The sequence below is a fragment of the Rhinolophus hipposideros genome (genome assembly GCF_964194185.1).
Source record: "Rhinolophus hipposideros genome assembly, chromosome: 9".
NCBI classification, from domain to species: domain Eukaryota; kingdom Metazoa; phylum Chordata; class Mammalia; order Chiroptera; family Rhinolophidae; genus Rhinolophus; species Rhinolophus hipposideros.
In genome coordinates this window covers 92909595-92937237 of record NC_138055.1, presented here as the reverse complement: position 1 = coordinate 92937237, position 27643 = coordinate 92909595, and the positions used below count along the sequence as shown (strand labels likewise).

Sequence of the window (27643 nt, the reverse complement as noted above, 5' to 3'; positions counted from 1 at the left end):
TGTACACCTGAAATCTATGTAAATTTACTAACAATTGTCACCCCAATAAATTTAATTAAAAAAAAAAAACTTAAGTGAAAGAAATAAAGAAATGAAAAAACAGAACCAAAAGCAAACAAAAAAATGGCATAATTAAACTTAACATATCAAAAATTACATTAAATGTAAATGGTCTAAATACACCAATTACAAGATAGAGATTTGTCAGAAAGGGAGTTTGAGGGGGGAAAATGACCCAAATATACGCTGTCTATGAGCAACTCACTTCAAATGTAATGATATTTGTCGACTGAAAGAAAAAAGATGGGAAAAGAGATACCATAAAAACACTAATAAAAAGTAAGCATAAATGGCTATATTAACGTCAGACAAAGTAGATATCAAACTAAAGAATATCACCAGAAACAGAAAAAAGCATTACATAATAATAGATAAGGAAAATCCACCAAGAAAATATAAGTGTATATGGACCAAATGACAGAACTGCATATAAATTAGACAACTTATACAAAGGACCAATTCCTCAAAAAGTATAAAGTACCAAAACCAATACAATAGGGAATGAATTGTCCTATAATTACAAAAATAAAACAGAATTTGTAATTAAAAATATCCCAAAAAGAAAATCTCCAGGCCCAGATAGCTTCCCCCAGGATTTCTACCAAATGTTTAAAGAAAAATTAACATCAATTCTACAAAATCACTTCTAGAAAACAAAAGAGCAGGGAATACTTCCCAAATTCATTCTATAAAGCCAGTATTACCTGAAACCAAAATAAGACAAAGAGAGTACAAAAAAGAAAACTACAGACCAATATCCCTTATAAACATGGATTCTTTTTTTTTTAACAGTTCAGGCATTTAATTAGGTTCTTCGTAATTAATTTGGAACACCAGTTTGTGAGGATAAACCCCATCTGTGAGAGCAAACACAGAGCAGAGGTAGCTGTGGAGCTGAGGAACAGCTTTGGTTTTTGGCAGAATTTGCGGGTCCACGGCTTTCTGATCAACCTTGCGCTGCTCCGTAATCTCATATTTCTCTTTGTGTGGAAGATCTCCCCCTCCTGGTGTGTGGGCTTATGCAGCTTCTTCTTGAAGTAAGCAGCAGTGAGACGCTTGGGGATTTTCACACCACTGATGTCAATTTTGGTGGAGGTGGTGATGACAAATTTCTCGTATGTTCTACGCAGAGGAACTCGATGGAGGGACAGAGGTCCAGTCACAAGTAGCAAGTCACTGCTCAGCTGCTTCAGGAAAACCACCCTCTTGCCTCTATGGCGCCCAGTGAGGATAAGGCTGACCCCAAGTTTTCTCAGGTACTGACTGAAGGGCTTCTTGCCATGGCTCAGCAGTTTTCGAGGTACATCTGCAGTACGATGATATCTAGGCATTTTGCAAAGTTTAACCATTCAGATGCAACCATTCTTGTCGCCACCAACTGGTTTTGTGACAGTAGCAAGAATCTTTTCCTTTTTCTTTTCAATCCTCGCTTTAGCTGCTGAATACTTCCTCTTGTACATGGCCTTTTGGGAACACGTAGCCTATTGGGAATATCCACTGATTCCTCTGACCAGGACAGAGGATCGGCTGCAGTGGGACTTCCCCTTCTTAGGCATTTTGGCTTGGAGGTTACCCTTTTTAACCTTGCACCAGCGTCAGCCTTCTTGGCTTCAGTTTTCTTCTCCTTAGTGGCCGGCTTCTCAGCTTTTTACCCGCCATCTTGCAAGATGGGAAAGAGCTAGAAGCAAAAATTCTTAACAAATCTTAGTGAACCTAGAATCCAGCATAAATAAAAAGAATTATGCACCACAACCAAACAAAACTGAAGTTCATACCAGGGATACAAGGCTGGTTCAATTATCTGAAAACCAATCACTGTAATCTACTGTATAAATATATTTTTAAAAATGACCAGATTGATGCAGAAAGAGTAGTTGACAAAATCCAACATGATACATGATTTTAAAACAACTCTCATATAACTAGAAAAGGAACTTCCTCAACTTAATAAACACATTAAAAAACAAAACAAAACCTAAAGCTAACATCATACTTAATGCAAAAAAAACATAATGCAGTCCCCCTGAAATCAGAAACAAGGCAAGGAGGCCTGCTCTCAGCACTGCTATTCAACGTAATATTGAAGTTTCTAAGCAGGGCAATAAGACAAGGTAAGGAAACAGAAGGCACATAGACTAGAAAGGAAGAAATAACTCTTCCTATTTGTAGATAACATGATTTTCTATGTAGTATATCACAAAAAATCTACAAGAAAAATTCTTCCAAAACTAATAAGTGAGTTTAGTAAGTTCACAGGCTATAGGATCAACATAAAAAAATCATTTGTGTTTCTAGCAATAAATATGGGGAAATTGAAATTTAAAATACAATTCCATATACAAATACTAAAAAAAAAAAGTACTTAAGTGTAAATATAAAAACACACACAGAGGATTTTTATACTGAAAAGTACAAAATGCTGGTCTAAATAGAGACAGTCCATATTCATGGATTAGGAAACTCAACATCATAAAGATATCAATTCTCCCACACAAAACCTGATACGTAGATTTAAAACAATTTCTATCAAAATCCCAGAAAGATTTTGTTATAGATTTAGACAAATTTATATAAAAAGAAAATGGAATCAGAATAGTTAAAAAAGAATTCTGAAAAGGAAAAATAAAAAGGGGTATCAGTGTCTCTAATCTCAAGACTTCTTATATAGCCACAGTCTGTGTAGTATCAGAGGAAGAAAAACACATAGATCAGTGGAACAGAACAAAGAACCCAGAAACAAACACACAAAAATATATCTAACTGATTTTGACAGAGATGCAAAAGCAATTCCAGAAAGGAATAAGTCTTTTCAATAAATAGTGGTGGAACAACAGGACAGCCATATGCAAAAAAGTGACCCTCAACCTAACATTCTCACCTTATAAAAAAATTAACTCACAATGGATAAGACTCAAGTGTAAACCCTAAGACTATAAAACTTTCAGAAAATAACACAGGATAAAAATCTTAGGAAACTTGGTCTAGGTGAAGTGTTAAACGTGACCAAAAAAACCCCACAATTAATAAAAAGAAAAACTGATAAATTGGACTGCATCAAAATTAAAAACTCTGTAAAAGGCACCAGTTAAAGGATGAAAAGACATGCTACAGATCACATATCTGACAAAGGATTCCTATCTCAGGCATGTAGATAAGAACTCTCAAATCTCAACATTAAAAAAATAATACAATTAGAAAAGGAGCAAAACACATGAAAAGACATTTTACTGAACAGGATATATGAATGGCAAACAGGCACATAGAAAAATATTCAACATCACTACAGTAGCTATCAGGAAAATGCAACTGAAGATCAGAATGAAAAATTACTACATGAAATATTAGAATGAAATATTAGGACAGCTAAAATAAAAAATACTGACAACACCAAATGCTGATGAGGATGCAGAGAAACTGGTGGGAAAGTGAAATGGTCACTTTGGGAAACAATGTAATTTTTTTAAAAAAAAAACAACCCTATGTGAGATCTGACAATTAAGTTTGCAAACTCATCCTGAAAAAGTGCTACGTACCTTATTGCTGAATATCACTACGGTCACTTTCAAAGTACACCCCTTGGGAAGCTATGCACTGATTCCAGCACCTAGTCCACCCTTCAAAGCAATTTTGGAACTCTTTTTCTGGAATGGCCATCAGAGCTGTCATCGTATTATCTTTGATGTCCTGAATGTTATCAAAATGTCTTCATTTCAATATTTCCTTTATCTTTGGGTAAAGAAAGACGTCACTGGGGGCCAGATCAGGTGAATAGGGAGGGTGTTTCAATATAGTCATTTACCTACTGGCTAAAAACTCCCTCACAGACAGCGCCGTGTGAGCTGGTGCAGTGTCGTGATGCAAGAGTCATGAATTGTTGGTGAAATGTTCAGTTTGTCTAACTTTTTCACGCATTCTTTTCAGCACTTCCAAATAGTCAACTTGGTTAACTGTTTGTCCAGTTAGTACAAATTCATAATGAATAATCCCTCTTATATCAAAACAAGTTAGCAACATTGTTGCAACAAGTTCAGGGACTTAATTGTCAGACCTCATGTTTATCATACTTACCACTGGACCTAGTATCACATTTGGGGGCATTTGTACCAGAGAAATGAGACTTAGTGTCTGCACAACGACCTGCACTTGAGTGACCACTGCAGGCTCATGCTAACAGCCAGAATCTTCACAGAACCAACATGTCCACCAATAGGTAAATATCCTTCAACACATCATGTAGTACATCCAGACCATGAAATACAACCCAACAATTAAAAGAAACAGACTACTGACACATGCAACAATTTGGATGGCTTTCAAGGGTATTGTGCTAAGTGAAAAACCAAACTCAAAAGACCACATGCTGTATAATTCCATTTATGTAACATTGTGGAACTGACAAAATTACATAGATAGAGAATAAATCAGTGGTTGACAGAAGTTAGGGAAGGGAAGGGAGGTTATGACTATAAAAGGATGCAGCAGGAGGAAGATTTTAATGAACAGTTTTTTATTTTGATTGAGGTGGTGGTTATACAAATCTACACATATGATAAAATAACATAGATCCAGACATAAACACTGACAAATTCAAATTCCTGCTTTTGATTTTATCTAACTTGTAACAACTGGGGAACTGAGTGAAGAGTACACGAGATCTCTCCATATTATCTTTGCAACTTCTTGTGAATCTATAATTATTTCAAAATTAAGTTTTTTTTTTAAAAAAAGACAAAGCAGGAGTGCCTCCCACAACAGAGATTTCTACATGTAGCACTGAACACTTGGCACCAAGGTATTTGATATTTGGCATGCATGTGATTTTTTTTTAAGGTTTTGTTTTTGTTTTAAAAAAAAAAAAAAGCTTTTTTTCTGATTATAAAGAGAATTCAAGTAATTTATTAAGTATAAACTATGAATCATCAAAATCACATTACCAAGGCAACTATCACGGACATGATTCATTTTTAGGTCTATCTTAAAAACAAATTGTGAACATGAAGATTACAAAGTAGTTGCTCTATTTTATGAAAGCAAAAGGCAATAATAATCTGTTTAAAGAAAAAAAGGGTTTGGAGTACATTTCTAATTTCTCTGATACTGGCTCAAGTTGTGTTTGTTTGTTTGTTTGTTTGTTTGTTTTAAAAAGGACAGTAGCACCGAGACCCCAACTTCCCTCACTTATATTCTGTAACATAAAGATTTGCTCCCTACCTCAGGGTTCGGTGCAGCGTAGGCAGTGTAAGGAGGTGGGGAGGAAGCCACAGCTGTGTCATCATACATCACTTCTGAGCCAACATAAGCCTATAAGAGAAGAGAAAGTATGAAAGAAAGTGAGTTGCCATAAAGCGACTATAGGCTTTTAGGAAGTTATATGCATATCCTTTTTAACCATGTTTTTTTTTAACCAAAAAGTTTAATCTTTGAACAGCAAATATGATACCTCTCTGAGAGCAGTGGATGGCAGGAGGAATCCCCCCCCCCCCACACCAACCTGCACTCTGGTACCTTTAATTCAGGAGGAGGTGGCCCTCCTCAGCCACCGGCAGGAGGCAGGAGCAGATCTCTATGCCCAACAGAGCCCCCACTGTTACCCAGGCCTTTTAAAAGATGTTCCACCACTCTCAACAACCCTTCTGTTCACAAAAAAGAAATCCTACAATCTGAAATGTAGCAGTCAAAGATACGTTGTACATACAGTGTCTGTTTTATGCATTAAAAAAATCTTTTACTCCCCGATGGAAAAGAAAAATATATGCATTGTTTTTTTTAAAATCCATATAAAGAATCACCTTGGGATCTTGCCACTACCTATATGGACCATTAGTATGAATTTCTTCCAAGAAGAGGACCTTCACGAAAGAAAAGGTAACAGGAGCTCTAGAGTAAGCTTAAGGGGAGAAGAACTGTCTTGGGCTACCAAGTGTCAGAAACAATATTTGTACAGTAAGTCTTTTTACTTTCTTTTCCCACCTGTACAAATTCTTTAATAAGCTCCATCTACCTTTTTCTTTTCTTCCTGGAGAGAAAAAGGAAAAACTAAAATCCGATCTGAAGAACAAAAATGTTGATGGCAGAGGAAGTTGCACAAAGATGGCATTACTAGTTTTTACAAATGGGGTTTACTGTTTCAGTGACCTCCTAAGGACAGAAGCAGAACTAGAGACAAGTACAAGTCCTAAATATGTTTCACAAGGCTGATATGGGGTATATAAAAAGGGCTCTGTGGTCCTTTTTGAGCCTCCTCTATAAATCACAGCAGAAATAAAAATGTTACAAATCTCTGAGATACAAACATTTCTAGAAAACAACACTGGAACCAGCATGTCTCTGTTAGGAGGGCTTCTCCTGCCACAGTGTTTGGCAAAATCCAGTTTGCTCACTGTCAGTGAAAGGCACCCTCCCCACTCCTGTTTGCTCATCGATGGGTGGATGGCCAAGAAACCCACCTTTCCCATTTCCCTTTCCTAAACTCCTATTTTCCTATATGTTACAGCAAGACTACATAAAAACATTACTGGTAATTGCTATTATCAACTCACTGTGTTTGTCCTGGAATCTTGGAGTGTAAATTTCCAGGCCCTGGAGAAAAGAGAAAGAAAGGGATACTTTATTTGAGCCAATCAACACATATCTTATTAATTCTTAAACCTGTGTTGGCATCAGAATTTCTGAAAAAGCTTGTTTTAAGAACAGCTGCTCAGCCCTTGCCCCAAGACCCATTCAATCAACTCATTTGAGACATGCACTACTAATACATAATACGTAAATATTATAGTACATATTATATATATATTACATATTATATAAAATATTTAAAGCACAATCTATACTACGCTGTTTGCTTTACTTTTTAATAAACGTTAAGTGTACCATACTTAATTTTATGGCAACTTGCTTTATCAGTTCATGCCATACACAAAGATCTACTTCATTTTTTTAATGGCTACATAATGTTTTCCATGATATGAGATTTAGATTGTAAGTAATTTTTTGCATTTAAAACTAATGCTGGTACTTTTTTTGCCAGCTTGAGAAACTGACATACAACATATGTAAGTTTAAGCTGTACAACGCAATCACCTGATACACGTACATTTTTATTGTTGGAATGAATATCCCATTGTGTGTGTGTGTACATACACACCATATTTTCTTTATCTCTTCATCCATCAACCGACACTTAGGCTATTTCTACATCGTGGCTACTGTGAATAATGCTGCAATGGGAGCACATACATCTCTGAGATAATGATTCCATTTCTTTTGGATATACACCCAGAAGTGGTACTGCTGGATCATATGGTAGCTCTATTTTCAGTCTATGGATACTATGTATCCATAGTAACTATACCAAGTTACATTCCCATCAACAGTGCACCAGGGTTCCCTTTTCTCTACATTCTTACCAACACTTACTTTTGTCTTTTTCATAACAGCCCTTCTAAGAGGTATGAGGTGATATCTCATTGTGGTTCTATTTGCATTTCCCTGATGATTAATGATGTTGAGCACCTTTTCATGTACCTCTTGTCCTCTTTTGAAAAATGCCTATTCAAGTCCTTTGCCCATTTTTCAATTGGATTGTTTTTTTTGCTATGGAGTTGTACAAGTTCCTTATATATTTTGAATATTAACCCTTTCCTTTATCACATAGTTTGCCAATATTATCTCCCATTCCAGATATTTTTTCATTTCTCTGATAGTTTCTTTTGCTGTGCAGAAGCTTCTTAGCTTGATGTTTTAGCTCGTTTACTTTTGCTTTTGTTGCATGCATTTTTGGTGTTATATCCAAAAAAATTGCCAAGACCAACGACAAAACCTTATCCTGTTTTCTTCTAGTAGTTTTACAGTTTGGGGTCTTCCATTTAAGTCTTTAATCCATTTCAAGTTAATTTTTGCAAGTGGTCTAAGATATAGGTCCAATTTCACTCTTTTGCATGTGGTTACCCAGTTTTCTCAAAACCATTTACTGAAGAGACTATCCTTTCCCCATTGAGTATTCTTGGCTCACTTGTTAGATATTTGTTGACCATACATGCATGGGTGTATTTCAGGGCTCTTTATTCTGTTTCATTGGTCTATGTGTCCATTTTTTTGCCAGTGCCTTGCTGCTTTGATTACTATGGTTTTATAATAAAGTTTCAAATCAGGAAGTGTGCTATCTCTAGCTTAGTTCTTCCTTCTCAAGACTGCTTTGGCTACTTGGGGTCTTTCGTGATTCCACACGAATTTTAGGATTGTTTTTTTCTATTTCTGTGGAAAACACCATTGAAATTATACACACACACACAAAAAGAAAAACATGGAAATTATATACACTTTTTATGTGATGAGATTTCAATAGTGATTTATTTCCATGTACATACTTTCCAAAAATGTCACCATCTCCAAATAAGAAACAATCCTTGTCTAAAATGACTTTACCTCCATGTTTTGGAGAGATTCACACTAACTGGTTGAATCTTTCCACCCTTTCCTTTAAAGCCTGATCCAAACAGCTACTACTGTTGCCTGCAATACTCTTCCTTGAGATTTTTCTGGAAGTATGCCTCCTTTGATGATAGTTGTGGCAGCACTGCTTTGACCTAAATACTGGGTCAAAGAAGCAAATAAACTTTATAAATGCGTGTCTTGCCATGACTCTGTCTGCCACAGTTCACACTCTGCTCTCGTGCCACCACAGCAAGAGGAGACCAGCAGTCTGGACAGGTCTTTTTCCTTTTAAGGAGAGTTTAACCAACTCACATTTATTGCAAGCATAGATATCATTGGTCTAATTACTGTTAGTTCATTTCCTGTCTTGCATTAAGTTTTCTGATGTTACGTGTGTGTTTTTAAATGAGGAATGTTTTCTGTTCCCTTTTATTCTTCTAGTTTAAAAAGTATTATCTTTTGTTGCTATCCTCCCCAACTTGTACTTAAAATTAGACACATATATAAACCTCCATTTTCCCATACAGGTCAAGATAAAGTCAACATCTTCTGACCCACCCACTCCTCCAGGCCAAACAAAGCAAGTCCTTCAGCATACTTTTATTTCTTCTACCTTCTCTATGACAAAACCTCCCATGTTTTATTAAAATACTATGAAATTTTAGTTCCAGATATTTTTTTCTACTATTACTTACGAATGTTCCGTATATGTGACATCTCGACATACACAACAGAGCAGTGAAGGACAAAGCGCTTGAATACAAAGGCTTAAATGCTGAGGCTAGTCTACTAGCTCTAAAACCTTGGGAAGCAGGGTAGGCATAATTATCCCCCTCTCCACAAAGATGTCCACATCCTAATCCCCGCAACCTATATGTTACACAGGGCAAAGGGCTCTGCAGCTTAATTAACGTTAAGGACGTTGAGATGGGGAGATTTTTCTGAATTATCCAGGTTCGCCCAAACTATTCATGAGTCCTTTAAAGCATATAACTAACTTTCTACAGCTACAGAGAGTCAGAGAGATGACAGCATAAGAAAGGCAGAGGCTAAAAGCCAAGGCACGCAGGCAAGCTCTAGAAGCTGGACTCTCCTTTAGAGTCTCCAGAAGGGACACAGCCCTGCCAACGCTTTGAGACTTAGTGAGACCCCTACTGGACTTCCGACCTCCGGAAACCTTATCGTAAGTTTATATTGTTTGAAGCCACTAAGTCCATGGTAATTTAGTATAGGAGCATCAAAAAACTGATATAGGAAGTTATTTAACCTCACAAGCCTCACTTTCTTACAACAGGTACAGTACGCATCTTATAAGGTATGGTAAGGATTAAATAACATGTGTAAAGCAATGAAAACAATGCCTAGTGCAAAGTTAAGTACTCAAGGTACATAAGCTTTGAGAAAAGAAAGGGTGCTTCAGCTTCTCTGACTTCATCAGTAACTCAAAGATAACAATGAGCCTCCCTAAAATTCCTTACTACGGCACAAACCATGGGAGCACTCATATGTATCTTCTACAGTTTTCAATACTAAAGATCAATGTGGCTTTTCTAAAGATCAACAGTGGCTTTTCTTCCAACGTCCTGATAAAAATTCACCTTAAGGAGTTTCAAAGCAGTTTCATTCTTACCAGACCCCATCCCCAGACTCCCTGATGCAGGGGCATAGCCTCCCAACCTTATCCTTCCTACACAATCTGTCCATTTGATGTAACACTGTTAATCATTGAAACGATATTCTCTGATTGAAATTTCTGACACACAAGATGCACATTTGCTTACTCCTCTGCCTACAGAAGCACCCCTTACTTTTTGAAAGTTAGAGCACTGTTTCAAAGCTTCTTCAAGCTGTGCTTTCAGGCTACATGGACCTCAGCAAGGCCCTAAATAAAAAAATCTAGTATTTTCAGAAATTCAGTTTTCCTTCTAGTTGACAAAGTAAATTATTAAATAGAAATAATATAGCTCCAGTTTATACAGAAGTAGTGAATTGGTTTGACATATGGTCATCTATCCATCAGTCTTCAGAAAAGCCATACTTCTTCCAGAAAGTATCACTTAAGATTCAGTGCTATAAATCAGAAAATGTAAGAAAGAAGCTACATCTGATATTTAAAACCCTAGAGTTTAGCACAAAATAAATGTTTATATTGAGGATGAACACGTATGTGAAATACACGGGCAGGCACTCTAACAAACTGTTCTGCTGGGTTTTATGAAAATGCCACATATATATGAATATTTTAATGTATATTACAATAGTCTGTTAGTGAATTTTCATAATGTCCATAATTAACCCATTGGAGTGGTACAGAGTAGACAGAAAAACATTCTTCTCCCCAAATGATATTTAATTAGTGTTTTCAAGATTCTAATCCAACATCAATACCAATATTAACAGGCTAAAAATTGATAAGGATGGGTTTTGCTCCTTGCAGTTTTGCATCCCTTCTTCAGAGATGACAGATGGGAGTAAAAACCATCAAAGGAAGGAAATGGTTGTCTAATCCAGATGTCAGTGCTTTATAAAAGACAGTTACATAAAAAGAACAAGATTTAAGAACCCAGTCTATTATGCCCATTACCCAATGTGCACCCAGTAATGAATAAAGAGAGTGCAAAGTGACTGTATGCTAACACTTTGTGCCATTCTTATTATAATGGGATCCTGCTTGGGTAGCTCTGGAGAGGCAGAAACTCTGATCAGGGTTAGGAGAAATGAATAAGACCCCATTACATTTCTTTCACAAATCCTCTGAGTCACCTATTCTGCTGCCTGAGAAAAACTCCATTCCCATTCTCTTCCCCTCCTGATAACCGGAAATTAAAGCAATAAATACTTTTTAAATTTAACACTTAAAAAATCAAAACTTACAGACAATCATCCATGCTTTCTGCACAAAGACTGAGAATTTTCCCATCTCGGCAAACAATCTGCAGCACACAGTCTTTTGGCTTCCCATCTGGAGGCTGAATATCTATTAAAATGAAATAGAATAAAGGAATATTCATAGAGTTATTTTGAGGATTTCTTCTTACCTAACAGCTCAGCTAAGCAAAGGGCCAGTACCAGCAAAACATTTTTGTTCTGCTCTGAAGAACCAAACACATGAATCACAAGTCCATTCTAATTGAACATCTTGCAGAAAGAACAAGTAGGCCTCTTCTAGACAGCAATGCATATATAGAGATGTACAGAGTAGCCCTTGACATTAGGAAAATAAGCCCCACACAAGGAAAAAGTGTTACAAAGCAGAAGATGACAGAACACTTACTGCTTTTATTCATAGGAAGCACCAAACTATCTTTAAAGTATCTTTGTGTACCACAAAATAAGGTCTATGATATTTGAGCCTAGTTTAGGTAGGTCCATGGAGACTTGTATTTCACAAACTAGTATGTAGGGGCAGGATGTTACAAAAATCAATGTTTACTAGACCAGACTCTTTATTCCAAATAGCAGCTAATAAAACAAACAGAGAAGTCTACATATGTCATTAATTAAAAATAGAAAAGTTTATGCTTGTTAAAAATCTATTCCTTTAAAATGAGTATTAGGGATAACTCCAGGAAACAAGACATCACAGATTTTTAGAAATTGACTGCAGTTGTCATGAGTAAGATGCCAGTACTGCCCAGGGTGGCTACATCTTTTTTGGGGTTTCCAGCACTCTGGTTCCTCAGTTCTCCCTCACCTTTTCCATGAGACACGAAGGAACGTGGACCTGTGTGTCTATTCAAATGAGAAAGTTATCAGGTTGGTGCAAAAGTAATTGCAGTTTTTGTAATTTTTAACCTTTTAAACTACAATTACTTTTGCACCAACCTGATAATTTACTCTAACAACATGGTTCATGCTCTAAGTGTCTGGGTCCCCTCTTCACCACTTAGTTACCTCTTCCCAGATGAAACTCTTCTGTGGCCTCTTAATCAAAGCAGAATGGGTGAGGTAGAGGATTCAACTCCCATCAAGAATGGGGAAGGGCAGTGACAGAAGCTGACCGAGGCAGACCCACTTACCCCGACATTCGTGCCCTGCATGGATGTTGATGCAGTCCACTGGCATGTGGACCTTATCCTCGATACTCTGCCGAGTTTGGTCATCATAATAGATCAAGTGACCATCTGACCACAGGTCAAACCAATTCTTCTTCCAGCGCTTCAAAATAGTACCTGGAAAAAAATGGGAAAGGTTGGCTTTGAGCTGAAGGAGAGAGGACTTTGTCCTCTAATTCACACATAACAGAGACAAAGGTAAGTTTCCTCTGGCCCCATAAGTATACCTGGATACAACTGCCCAGAGCACGCCATCAAAACGGAAGTGAAAGCAGACCCAATGGCAACAACACCCACACTGTACCACAGCTGCACACAGCATGCACTGCAGATACTGAGAACACTGCCAACTCTCCAGTCCCAAAACTAAAAAAAAAAAAAATGTTCAATAAAACCTTGGTTTTGAGTTAATGAAACATGTCTAACATTTTTCTCCATTGAGTAGGTACCTAAACTTTCCCAGCAGTATCTAACTTTGCTAGAGTGATCAGAAAATGTTGAACTGTAAAGTCTTTATACACAAATAACAATAATACCTTCCTCTCTTAGAAAAATACTTTTTTCTCTGTTTTTTGAAGGGCTTTCACATATACTCCTCTCTAACATTCACCTCTCTTACAGCCAACAGCATGGGACGGTCTCCCTGTCTGCTGAAGACAAGGGGGCAGGTCAGACAGTGGACACACCACGCCCAGGAAACTGACCCCAGCCCAGGATCCGTCCTACTACCTCACATGTCTCATCAGTCTGAGAGAATTCATCCTTTCATTTGTAATCTTGGACTAGGCACTTAACTTTATAAACTATAATTTGCTTGCCAGCCAAAACGGAAAACTAAAAGGCCAGTTTTAGCTTCACGTCATCCCTGCACCTTCTCACACCCATACACGACCTACTGCATCCTTTGTTCCTATTGCTCCCACCATGTTCGTGACCGACATACACAAAGCCCATTCCACGCACCTATCCTTACGCTCCCACACCCCCTACGGGCATTAACCCAACATGCCACATATCAGCCTTCCAAATTTCTTTTCCCGCTGTCAGGCACCCTCTTCGCTGAGAGACACGCACCGCATTTGCCCAAACTGGTAAATAAGTGATACCCAGCATCCGTTTGGTTGGCAGCACCCAAACTGTGCAACAACTACCAAACAGAGCCACCCGAAGACAGACAGATGGGTCACAGACATGGGGAGTTCTAACCAAGTACGTCAGGTGCTGTCGAAGCCCCGACTGCAAACTCCCAAATCAGGCTCTCTACCAGAGTCCAGACACTGGGTCCTAAGGGTCTGTGTGGCAATGGCAGGAAAAGGAGTCCTGGAGACAGTTTTGGATACATGTAACCCCATGTGTATCCCTGCTGCTCTGCAAGTCTGTGAATACAATACACTTTGCCTCACTTTATTTTATTGTAATTGAAACTTCTGCTTTTAGCAAAAAAGGAAAATCAACCCAGAAATTAGGAGATGGGGAAGTGGAATAAGTCTTCTGAATACACATTTTTGAGATAGCCATAGAACAGGACATTAGAAAAGTATGTATAATTCATTTAAAGGACATCTATTTTGTATATATTGTCATAATAGGCACTGATGGGGAGCACAAAGTTGTCAAAAGGGTCGCTGTTTACTGCATGTTGACAGCACTAAATTGAGTTACGGTGAATAAAAGAGAGGTACAGCAAAGCCTAAGGAAGAACCCAGAGGAAATCCCAAGGGCCAGGATAGGAAGGAACACCCTCAAGGACTAAGCAAGGTGCTCCATGTCCCCTGACCATTTGGGGCAGGTTGGGATCACAAAACCCAGGACAAGGAAACTCACACAGACACGAGGCTAGACTCCAATATACCAGGACTTTCTTCTGAAATGTTGTAAAAGCCACAACTCCATCTATTCTTAGAACATAAGACTGTCACAGGCCTTGAAAGGACACTTGGCTGAACTCTAGGTCTGGGAATGTGAAACTAGTAACAGAACAGATAGGCTAGGCTGAAGGCTTGTCTCCTGGGAGAAATGGGGTCAGCGCTGAAATACGACAGTCCTCAGTTTGAGCGTAGGTTTGTCACCCATAGTTAACACTTAGACAAGTTACCTAATATCACTGAACCTTAATTTCTTCAGCTGGAAACAGGGATAATGCTATCTACTTCACAGAGCTGTTATGATAATTAAATATATGTAAAATCTGTTTAACAGGAATGCAAACAAGCTTCACAAGCAATAGTTTTTACAAACTACCTAAGGTATGCAATCCATTTTTCACTGATAGTCTACATATAAATTCACATCTGAACAATAAACAGTACAGAAGTTCCTCCTTATCTGTGGTTTTGCTTCCCATGATTTCAATTAACTGTGGCCTAAAAATATTAAATGAAAAATTCCAGAAAAGAAAAACAATTCATAAGTTTTAAAGTACATGCTGTTCTGAGGAGAATAACAAAAGCTCGCATCATACAGCCCCGCCTGCCCAAAACACGAATCCTCCCTTTGTCCAGCGCATGCAAGCTGTAGACACTCCCACCCACTCACTAGTGACTTAGCAGAGGTCTTGGTTATCAGATCAGCTGTCATGGTATCGCAGTGCTTGTGTTCAAATGGCTCTTATTTTACTTAATAATGGCCCCAAAGCACAGGAATAGCTGGCAATTTCAATATGCCCAAGAGAAACTGTAAAGTGTATGTACGTACAGGAAAAAAACATAGTATATGTAAGGTTCGATACTATCAGTGGTTTCAGGCATCAACTGGGGGGGTCTTGGAACGTGTCCCCCACTACAATACAAAAGGTATAGTTTTAGATAAACATATACCCTCAGGTTAAATCTTTATCCTTATAATCAAAGACTCCAGTATTTTAGGCTCTCAGTCACTATTCAATCCCCAGGTAAGCCAGGTACTTCTCACAAAGAAAGCAGTCCCTCCAGTCTAATTTATCAGCCCCGCTTGGACAGAGTCAAGTAGAGCCTCAGGTCAGCATTAATAATAAAGCATGCTAGTGAGAAAACAGAAACGAGCAGGGAAACCACTATTCCCTGGCTCCTGTCAATGCAGCCACTGACAAGGAGCCCCCTGTGTGCAAAAAAAAAAAAAACAGCTCACAGAGCCTCAACACTGCCAAGAGGAAATCCAGGTCAACAACATTAATAAGACTTTGCTATTTGTTTTTAAATAGATCTGTTTCAGCAACAGAATAAAGATGTGCCCTAAGGCAACAATAAACCCAGACCAAGGGGCTCGCATCCAGTACTTACTCTGTCGCAGCAACCATCCACTCTTCACGACTGCCATCTTTTCACCTACAGCAGAAGAAACAGGCAGGTTCAAAATTATACCCACAAAGGAGAATGGCCCTTTTGAGCTATTTCTAACTCACAACTCTTCTGACACCAAATGAGTGGGCTTTTCCCAGACCAACAACCAAATCCCCAACTCTAAGGACACCAATTAGATTTCTACTGATTCAATTTGATTCTGACACTACTCCTTGGAGTTAGCATGAGACCCCACAGGTTAAGGGCTCAGACCCACAAGGGTGCTCCCGCTTTAAATGTAGGTCAGGGCCAACTGTCATTCTGACCTATAAATTGGGGGTTCCCACGACCCCCTCTCCTCAGATTCAGTAATTTGCTAGAATGGATCACAGAACTCAGGAAAGCACTTTACTTACTGCTACCAGTTTATTATAAAGGATACCACTCAGGAACAGCCAAATGGAAGACATGTATAGGGAAAGGTGTGGGGAAAGAATGTGGAGTTGCCATGCTCTCTCCAGGGCACCACCTGCCCAGCACTCTGCATGATCCTGGAGCCCAGAAGCTCCTGGCGCCCTACCATCCAGGTGTTGTTAACAAGTTCCGTTAGGTGGGCATGACTCACCACATCACTGGCCACTGGTGAATGAACTCAGTCTCCAGCCTCTCTCCCCTCCCTGGAGGTCTAGGGATGGGGCTGAAAGTTCTAACCTTCTAATTACAAGGTTGGTTCCCCTAGTATCCAGCCCCATCCTGAAGTTATCTAGGGGCCCACCAATAGTCATCTCATTAGCATAAACTCAGACATGGCTGAAAGGGGTTTATTATGAATAGCAAGATATTTCTAGCACCTCTGTGTCTCAGGAAATTCCAAGAGTTTTTGAAGTTAACATATTTCTTATTATATCACAAAATCACAGCCCTCTGGTCTAACTCTCCATCCGCTTCCCTTTCAGTGTCACCTGAGGAAGAAACCAAAGCCGTGTTACCTCACTGGCCACCTGGCATTTAGCAAACAGCATCTCTTCAGTGGGGCCAATACAATCCCACCCCCATACCGCAGGCTTTAGCCTCAACACCCTGCCTACCTTACCAAGTCTAACTCGACTCACCAGACATATGGCAGCTGCACGTACACTAAGATCGAGCCCTGTCAAGGACGTCTGGCTTCTCCTACGATGCCCAGCACCCCGGGGCTCAGTTTTCTCTCTGGTGTGCCCAGCTGCCTTTCCACATTGCCGTCTGGTGTACACTGGTGTCATCAAGTGGAGTGACCAGGTCAGAGCAGAGTAGCAGAAATCATGAAGAAAAAGTTTGATAAATTTAACTCCATAAAAATAAAACTGTGAGTGGCACACACACACACAGTCAAGAAGACCAATAGAAGATTAAGAAAAAACGTTTACAACCATATGGCAGCAATGAGCTAATTTACAAAGCTCACATATAACAGAAATAACAGCCATTTGGCAGTTCACAGAAAAAAACATGAATGGGCAAAAAAAAACCTCATAAGATACTCAATTTTTTGCTCAGCTCATCAGACAAGATACAAAACACAACTTAACAATATTACCTATCAGAAGGTCACAAATGAAAAAAACTATGATATCCAGAAAGGAGAAGACATGATGGCAGGAATGAAAACTGCTGCAACCTTTTGCAAGGGGAATTTAACAATATCCCTCAAAAATTTCAATGTCCTATACTTAGACCCTGATATGTCACCGTTACTAGGAATACACCTCATTGATGTATGTGCAGAGATTCACCAACATGTCTATACATTCACATGGCTTATACTGCGAGACAACAATGTGCCCCACAACAGAAGACTGCTTAACGAACACATGCACACATGACCGCTCAATACGCAAATGCAGAAGGAACGAGGTAGAACAGTGTGTGCTGATACACACATACTGCTGACATAAGCACAACTGTTTTCTAAAGGAATCAGAGAGACTATTCACCATGTGCATCTCTGAGGAGAGAAATGAAGCAATGCTATAACGTGTCAGAAGACAAGATGACTTCAGTCCCATTACACCTTTGCGTACTACTGAAATATTTTTAACAATCTGCATATATTACAGCCTTTTTTTTTTTTGAAATCAACAGATATTAATTGGAGGTTGAGATCATGGGCCACTTTTGTTTTCTACTTAAGCATTTTTATGTATTATCCTTAAAGCACTAAGGTTTGGAAGGTTAGCAGACTGAAGCAAAAGCCCAAGCAGTCACCTCAAAAGAACAAATGAGTCTCCCTCAATTAATTTATCCCATATCTAAGTCTGGTTGAATTCTCACCGCTCCACAAACCTTTAGAAAAAGTGCTCCGCAAGCTTTAGTCATCCTAAATTCCAGCATCTCCAAAATTTCATACTTTGAAGATTCTTAATCTCCTTGCAATTTTTGCCAATTCAAGCTATCCTCACCAAGAAAGGACAGAAGTTTTTCATCCTTCCGCCTCTTTCTCCCATACATTTAGGAGTGCAAACGTACAGTCCCAGACGAACTGGGGGAAAGTCGGTCTTTCCCCTTTCTTCCAGTGGATGTGCAAGCTGTTCACCGTTTTCTGATAAGGAGGGAACCAGCCCGAGGGCAGCAAACTGTAGAGATGGCAGAGCTAACTCTGCTTAGCCAGTGACTCAAACGACAGGGAAATCCACTCCACTCCAAGGCTTTCTGTTAAGCAAAATGATGTGTTTTCTTTATTATTTAAACTGGGTTGAACTGGTTTTGTCAACTTACAGCGTAAACCATCCTAAAACAATCATTGACTTTCAAAAGGAATTGAGGCAGAAAAATAGTATCATCATATTTTCATTCAACAAATATTCCAGGGCATTTTGCCCTCTAGGAGAGCCTGCAAGGTGGGCAGTGATCAGAGTACAGGAAAGGAAGTTCTTTATCTCCACAAAAGAGGTGGGTGTTTTATCGACTAGCCTCCTCTGTCGGGCAGCCATCACATGGAGCGCACAGCCTCATCAGCCTCAGCCTTGGCAGGAAGTGCAACCTTGCCTCCATCTAGTCTGTCCCCTGATGTCTGAGCACAGAGCAGAGGAGCAGGGGACTCTGACGCTGTCACTCAGCCCACTTCCCTCGGCCTTGCAGAGCACTCACCTGTTACTTCCTAACATGCATACCCTACTCATCAGCCTAGACTAGACCCTGCTCCTGGCTCCTGCTAGCCTGCTCTGCCTTGAGGTGACCTAGGACCTGTGTGCAGAGGGGAAAAACAAACAAAAAAAAACACGCAGATTTTAAACATCCATCTTTCCATTTCCCTCTCTATACTATACAGAACTATCACACATTTCTGGAAAAATCCATACTTCTTGTCACTAAACAATGCAACTCACAGGAGAGTTACTTTCAAAGAGAAAAGATTCAACAATGACATTATAAGAGGATCCAAGACAAAAACACACCGATAACGTCAAGATCATCCATACTGGTGATGCTTTGCTATTTCCAACATTGATGGTGGATTTTAAGGAGCACAAACAGTTAATTCTCCTCCCTTTAGAAATGCAACTAAAATGAGAGTTAAGAGGAAAACAAAACATAAATCCACAGAGATAAAAAAGAATGACATTAGAAATGAAAGCAGATGAGATACTAACACCATTGTAAGAGTTCTAAAGTAAATGGACATGTAGTGACTAACATAAAACTCAGCTTTCTCTGTTTTTCAGGTGCTAACAAGAAGCCGAACACAGCCAGCCAACTCCAGCCACAGAACACTGTAAAGATTCAGAAACTGGAGGTACGAGATAATTCTGAAGGTAGGGAAAAATATTAGAATGTTTTGAAAGTCTTTAAGAAGTCATTAGACCCACCACACATCCAGGCAACTACCCTCCCCAATGCTGAGGGATTCCTTTCTGGAGAAGCTGAAACACAGAGGCTCAGGCACGGCTCAGAGTGGGAGTCACAGGCCGCACTCAGAGCAGCAACAGAATGAATGAGTCTTAAACTCCCTTCCTCTTCCTTTGCTTACCTCCCAGACTAGCTCTGGGCAAAAGGCACAGCCTCAGAGGAAAGGCTCACTAATACTGACAACTGGGAGCTTCTTCAATAAAAACCCTGTCTTGCCTGACACCCTACATGGAAACTCCCCAAGTGACAAACTTGAAACAAACACACAGACTTTCAGTTTTCTTAGTACCTCTCTTAAATGGGAACAGATAGTACGCATATATCATCAGACATTTGAGGAAAACCTATAGATAAAAGAGACTAAAGAAAATAATTTTAAAAAACCTAAAAACAAAAACACGGGAATCAGAGACACCGCAGAGAGCAAAAGAAAACTTAAAAAAAAGAAATACTATTATCAAAGAAATGATACACAATATTGTATCCAAAAAATAAAAACAATATTCTAAACTGGGAACATGCAGAGATCTCAGTTAAAAATGATAACCAAAGTTTAAAATTTAACAGAAGAGTTCAAAAGATCAAGATGGCGGAAATCTCTCTGAAAGAAAAAAAAGTCTAAGAGATGAAAAAAATTAGGGGATGAGACTATTTTGATATTTATATCAAAATATAAAATATTTTGCTTATAGGCATTTCATAAATAAACCAGAGAAAACAGTAGAGAAGAAACATTACACAAACACTTCCCAGAACAGGACAGCACATTTCTAGACACAAAAGCTCTGATGAGTGTCCAGCAGGAATAATTTAAAAAGATCGTCAGTAATGACTGAAATTTCAGAACTCTAGGGACAAAGAATAGAACCTAAAAACTTCCCAGAGGAAAAAAGAGGTCACATATAAAGGATCAGCAAAGCACTGGGCATCTTTACCAACAGGCTGGAAGCCTATATTCACTATATTCAGAACGCTGAGAGATATTTATTTCCAAGCCAGAATTCCATACCCAAATTATTTATTGAGTAGATAAAATAAAAACATTTACACTCTGCTGTTCCATGTATCGTTTCCAGAACCTAGTGAAGAACGTGTTGCGCCAAAATGAGAGAATAAACCAAGAGGAACGAGTGGATCCAATAGGGAGCAAGAAAATGCCCAGGACGCAGGTGAAGGAAGGCCCCAGGAAGACTGCTGTGCAACAGGCCTGGAAAAGAAATCAGTCCACACTGACGCTGGACAGAGGCTCCTGGGAGGACCGGAACTGAGAGCATCTATGAGTTCTGGTAGATCGGATTTAAGAGTGTTTACAAGGTGGCAAAAATCACACATGGTGGGAAGTCAAAGATTACACAGAAATCAAGAGCAATATATATTGAAATATAAAAATACTGTAAAAAGGTGGCTTAAAAAAAAGGTGAAAATGTTCAGTCAAAATGGCTCTCATCAATAAATCAACAAACAACAAGTGCTGGCCCGGATGTGGAGAAAACGGACCGCTTGTGCACTGTTGGTGGGATTGCAGAGTGGTGCAGCCATAATGGAAAACAGTATGGAGGTATCTGAAAATCTGAAAATGGAACTACCTTATGATCCAGTAATTCCACTCCTAGGTATCTATCCGGAGAAATCCAAAACTCCAATTCAAAAATCTTTTTTATTTTTTTATTTTTTTATTTTTACATCCCTCACACCGTGAATCCCCCTCCCCCCATCCACCACCACCCCGACCTCACACCGAGCCATCACATTATACACATAAAATTATAGTTGGCATTCATTAATGTCCAGCCTCTGGTGTACAATGCCATGACCAGGCATCCACAGCATCCCTGAGGTGGTCTCCCAAACAGGACACATGTCCATCGGATACCCAACAAAATCCCCAAACACTATTGAATAAGTTCCCCAAAGTAATTCTCAAAAAACCCTGAGGCCATCCTGTGGTCACCAGCCGCCCCCCAATCCCTTCACCCTTCCCCCCATCCCCAACCCCCTCCCCCCCGCCCATCTAACAACTCTCGGTTTTTTGTGTCCCCAAAACTGTTTCTGATTAGTTCATACACATATTCTTTTCTTTAGATTCCGCATATAAGTGAGATCATATGGTACTTGTCTTTCTCTTTCTGACTTATTTCACTTAACATAATGTTCTCTAGATCCATCCATGTTGTTGCAAATGGTAAGATTTCTTTTTCTTTATGGCTGCGTAATACTCCATTATATAAATGTACCACAGTTTCTTAATCCAGTCATCTACCGATGGGCATTTCGGTTGTTTCCATATCTTGGCTATTGTGTAAAGTGCTGCAATAAACATAGGAGTGCATACAGATTTTTGAATTGGAGTTTTGGATTTCTCCGGGTAGATGCCTAGGAGTGGAATTACTGGATCATAGGGTAGTTCTATCTATTCCTGAGATACCTCCATACTGTTTTCCATAGTGGCTGCACTAATCTACAATCCCACCAACAGTGCACAAGCGTTCCCTTTTCTCCACATCCCCGCCAGCATTTGTTGTTTGTTGATTTATTGATGATAGCCATTCAAAAATCTGTATGCACTCCTATGTTTATTGCAGCACTATACACAATAGCCAAGACATGGAAACAACCGAAATGTCCATCGGTAGATGAATGGATTAAGAAACTGTGGTACATTTATACAATGGAGTATTACGCAGCTGTAAAGAAGAAAGAAACCTTAACCATTTGCAACAACATGGATGGACCTAGAGAACATTATGTTAAGTGAAATAAGTCAGAGAGAGAAAGACAAATACCATATGATCTCATTTATGTTCGGAATCTAAAGAAAAGAGTAAGTGGATGAACTAATCAGAAACAGTTTTGGAGACAAAGAGGAAAAACTGAGGGTTGCCAGATGGGTGGGGGGGTGGGGATAAGGGGGAAGGTGAGGGGATTGGAAAGCAGTGGGTAACCACAAGATGGCCACGGGGTTTTGAAAATTAATTTGGGGAATGTAATCAATAATGCAAAGATTTTGTAGGGTATGCGATGGACACGTGTCCCATTTGGGAGACCACCTCAGGGAAGATGTAGATGCCTGACCACTGCACTGTACACCTGAAGCTGAACAATAATGAATGCCAACTATAGTTGTGTATATATATATATACTTACAAGAGGCGGAGTACAGCATTAGGAATAGAGACAGTGGAAATGTAATGGCTCTGTGCGATGTCAGAGGGATAGTGCATGGGGGGGGAGGCGTTCACACAGTGTGAGGGATATAAATGATAAACGTCTAAGTATTACTTAGTCTTATGCACCTAAAACTAATTAAAAAAAAGGTGAAAATGGATGTCTCTAGTTAATGGAAAGAGAGTGGGCAAGAGACTGACATTTTTTTTTTTACTCTGAGATTAAAGTACTATTTGGCTTTTCAATCTATGTGTATACACTATTTTGATAAATATAAACATATAAGCAATAACTTAAATTATCCTCAAAAATATTTCAAAAACCCTAGATGAAGTCCAGCTACTTGAACTTTCCAGCAAGTTCTTTGCATTTGTTTTAAATTGGGAGAATTTAGTATATATCTTCAGCAACTAAAATAATAAAGTATAATTTTGATAATACGCTTTTAAAAATTCATAGATCCTTATGCTTCAGAGTATAGGCTTTGGAGTCATATGGCCTGCATTCAAATCCTGGCTCAACCACTTATAAGTTACCTTGGGCAAGTTACTTAACTTTTAAACTTCCTGTCTTTTTCCTTTACTTACCGCCCAGGCTCTAGCTCTGGGAAAAAGACACAGTCCAAAAGGAAAGACTCAAAATTTGAACATATATACCCTAGAAAATAATAACAACAATAATAACATAAAACCAAAAAACCCTCCCAGAATATATAACCAAATTAGTCTCTGAAAGCACAGGAATGGCTCTTTACCTTAACTTGCTGAATTCCACACCTCTTCATAACATATCTCAACATCTCTCTATTTATATTCTCGAAAAGGAGCTAACACACAAATTAAAACTCATGAGACAAAGTCTAAGTCCTGCTGTTGGTCTGTACAGAATAAAATGATGGCAAGCTAGTTGCAAAATAGTCTCATTACTCACATGCCAACAAAACCTATAAAAAGTTTTAAAATATAAACCATATTCAATAATTCACATTCTCTTAAACATGAACTCAAATCATTTTAAAAGCATTGAATCCAAAAGGAAGCAAAGTAACAGAATACTGCCTTTAGAATCTGGTGGTTCTGAGCTTGAAGCCCACTTCACTTTTTACTGCAATTAGTTACCGCATGGGATTATTGTGAGAATTAAATAAGATAATATGTCCTAAGAGCCCTACAGAAGATGCTTCAAAAGTGAGAACTGCTATCATTACATTACTATTGTGTTCTAGAACTGCAATTGAGGGTTACCTGTCTACAACTGACTCATTCCGAATATCCTGGTTCCTCTAGATACTGCTTTCTGTACTTAGCTGTAAAAGTTACTTCCCTATCAAAGGGAGAAAAGCTTCTTCGAGGATGGTAATGTACAGGCAACGAGAAGTCCCAAGTGTACTCCAAAACAACACAGGGGACCAGGAGGACTGGGTAACCCATCATCATTTAGAAGTCAGTTCACGTGTGGCGCTGGCCATTTCCAAGTAGCAGCCACTTCTTAATAACAAGCCCAATACACTCATCAATGGGCAGACAGACAAAGAAGACCAAGAGGCAAAAAAAATTCACATTTCCATCCCCATGATTAAATTCAGAAGAAAATACACAACCATAAATAAGACATGATTGGTTCAACTAACCCACTTTTTGTAACATTTTTAATTGTTTATGTTATTCTGCAGTTTTTGGTAGTTACTGACACTAATAAAGTAATTCTTTAATTTATTAGGATATCCAGTAAAAAAGGAGAAAGAAACCAAGTATTAATGTAGGATGGCAAGCTGGGAAGCGTAGCAAAGCAGCTAAAGAGACTGAAGAAAAACGTCTATCTTGCCAAGGAATAATAAATATGACTATAGGAGTGGTATCTGTTCTTCCTAGATCACCGTGTACACATTTCATAAATTCGGTCCTTGAGATTATCAGGTAATTTACAGAATGTGTTCACACCATTAAAAATACAATGCTAGTAAAGAACCGTTGTCAGGTTCTGAGTTGTTTTTCTGCAGCTTCCTTCACTGAAACCAACAGTTAACAGTAAACATGTTTAGGTATTAGCTCATAGAGAATAGGGATGTTCCACAGGCTTTAACTAAATGTTGCAATTGCTTTGGTTGCTATGCAGCTTACAGTCAAAGATTAAGAAAGTATGTCAGTCACATCCTGGAGGCCTGCCTGTAAAGTTCCAGGGAAAATGTTTACAAGTACACTTAGCTTGAGATAATAGAAAAATGTAGCCAGTTAAGCATAGAGCAAAGATAGCTTTAACAGTAGTAATGGTCATAAGATGTTTAGTTTCTGCCTTTTGTTTTAAAGATAAACATCACGGACACAATCAGGAAATATTTTCCAGAATCTTGGTTTCTCAACCCAGTTAGATCACCTGAGCAGAGTGAGGAAGACTCCAGACAAGATGATGTCAGGAACTGAATTAATGAGACTCAGGAAAACTGCTAAAAGCTTGCTGAAGAACTAACCCATCAGTTTCGCTGCTGACCTCCACCGTTCAATTTCTGCTTTTAAAGACCCATGATTAAAAAGCATGGGGAGTTCGGGTTGTCAGCAATAGACTGCTGTTCTCTTAGCTTGTCGCCCTGTCAATAAACACTTCTAACTTCTCGACTGCAAAACTGAGTGTTCAGGGCTTGGCCCTGCAGCAGGCAAGTGGCCAGGCCGTCTTCCGGCTGGGTAGCGTCAGTGAGCATTTACCGGCCCCCCACGAGGCACCCGAGGCACCCGACACCGTTAGGTGCCAAGGGCGCTGCTGCAACGTAGGCTGCATTCCTGCCCTGAGACTGGGGCTGGGGGCTCGGGGGGTCGAGTAAAGGCCGCACCACGGAACCCCAGGCCCGAGGGGAGCCCAGACAGGCGGCTGCCCAGCCAGAGGGTCTCCTGCCTGCCGGCGATAAGCAGCAGCCCCGGGCGGGGAACCTCGCGCACCTCGGAAACACTCTCGCGCACGCAGAACCAGGGGCAGGAGCACGCCCACGGCACGCACAGACCTTTCGGACACCACGCTGCTCGCTCCACAGGAAAGGCCAGGCGCTCCCGGGTGACCTGACCCCCGTCACTTCCGGCGCGCACGCGTTTCCTCGAGACCTCGCGCCCGGGACCCTCCCCCCCGGCGGCCGGCTGCGCTCCGCCCTGCGCTCCGCCCTGCGCTCCGCCCTGCGCTCCGCCCTGCGCTCCGCCCTGCGCTCCGCCCTGCGCTCCGCCCTGCGCTCCGCCCTGCGCTCCGCCCTGCGCTCCGCCCTGCGCTCCGCCCTGCGCTCCGCCCTGCGCTCCGCCCTGCGCTCCGCCCTGCGCTCCGCCCTGCGCTCCGCCCTGCGCTCCGCCCTGCGCTCCGCCCTGCGCTCCGCCCTGCGCGGCGTGGTTCTCGGCGCCGGGCCGAGGCCGTGGGAACTCACCGCACCCCCCGACTGTTTGACGATGTGACCTTCCCACCTCGCTCATTTCCTGCACCGACCCCGAAAAACTGGAACTTTATTATTCGCTCATTCACGAAGCCTCTTCCATGTCAATTACGCTACATTTCAGCTTTTAAAACAAAGAAAACACCGTGGGCCGACGCGAGATAAAAATCTCTGACCCCAACCGGAGTTCCCCATCTAGTCCGGTGAGAGAATCAAACGTGAAAAAAAGACACTCTACACAACGGCCACCCACGCACACAAAGCTGAGGGCACGGCGAGACCACGAGCAGGGAGCGCCCGGCCGGGAGCGCCGCCGCTCAGCCCCGCAGAGCCCCGAGGCGGGCGCCGGGCGCGCGGGACCCGAGCGGGACGGCAGCCGGGCTCCGGCGGCCCGAGCCCCGGCCTGGGAGGGCGGCGGCCCGCGGGGGGCGGCCGCGAGGCGGCGGGTGGGCGAGTAGGACGCACAGGGGCGGGGGCTGGCCACGGGGTCCCGGCTCCGGGAGAGGCCGAAGGCGCCGGGGAAGGGCGGCCGGACCCCTCCGAGGGCCGCGGGGCAAGGGGAGCTCTAGGGGAGGCTCCAAGGGAGCCGATGCCAGTGAGGGGAGGGAAGGGGCATGGGAGGCGGGGGGAGGGAGGGCGGGCAGCCGAGGGGGCCTGGGGTCGCCGGGACCCGACAGGACCTTCACCTGCGAATACCCGGCGGCGCTCGCCTCCGCGCAGCGAAGCACAGACGAGCGCAAGGTCGCCGCGGAGTCGTCGGCTCGGCCGGGCCGCCCTCCCGCCCGGTGCGCATGCGCACCCCCGCCGGCCTTGCAGGACCGCCCGGCGCCGAGGTGCGCGGCGCGTTAGGGCCTGGCTTCCTCGTCCCCGCCTGCGGACCGGGTCAGCTCTCAGCTAACGGGGGATTGTCTGCACCCCGTTCTCACTTCTAAACACCATCCTCCGATAAAAGGAGCCAGGGCTCCTTGGAGAAATGAGTGGCTGTAACTGGAGCAGGAAAAGTATAAGCTGAGTCGGGGGCATCCTGTAGCACAAGAAGTAAGGAACGCTCAAAAAATAAAAGCATGGAGGCACGTGAAAGGCCACATGTGAAAGGCATATGAAAGGAGTCAACCTGAAAAGCTCCCAATGGCCAAACTTAGAACAATTGGAGCAACAAAATAAATTACGTAGTGTCACTATAACAGACTTTAACAGACTATACTATAACAGAGTATAAAGTGTATTAGAGTTCATTCTGCTGTTATAAATGATGAAAATACATTAATGGGAAGAAAAGATACATCTTCCTTATAGAAGAATTTTAATTAATCACACTCCATCTCGAGAGGATATTATTCTCCAACCCCCCAACCCTGAGTGTGGGCTGTGAATAGTGACTTCCT

At 40.9% G+C, this 27643-nt stretch overlaps 1 protein-coding gene across 23 annotated transcripts in view; it reads right to left on the bottom strand.

Moving 5' to 3' along the window:
- Window positions 1-27064, bottom strand: part of PLEKHB2 (pleckstrin homology domain containing B2) — a 60058-nt gene extending 32994 nt beyond the window's left edge. For 2 of the 23 annotated variants that reach the window (XM_081058722.1, XM_081058710.1), the window contains exons 1-8: window positions 26945-27051; window positions 16918-17057; window positions 16657-16767; window positions 15806-15850; window positions 12513-12665; window positions 11368-11470; window positions 6600-6639; window positions 5272-5361 (exon numbers count right to left, since the gene is read on the bottom strand). In XM_081058722.1, the coding sequence (XP_080914848.1) occupies window positions 5272-5361; window positions 6600-6639; window positions 11368-11470; window positions 12513-12665; window positions 15806-15842 (423 nt within the window). In that variant the 5' untranslated portion in view covers window positions 15843-15850; window positions 16657-16767; window positions 16918-17057; window positions 26945-27051. Of the gene's footprint in view, window positions 1-5271; window positions 5362-6599; window positions 6640-11367; window positions 11471-12512; window positions 12666-15805; window positions 15851-16656; window positions 16768-16917; window positions 17058-25785; window positions 25983-26938 lie in introns of those variants that run through there. The other 21 variants (XM_081058717.1, XM_081058721.1, XM_081058700.1 and 18 more) reach the window with 18 other exon arrangements.
- Window positions 27065-27643: the final 579 nt, after the last annotated feature.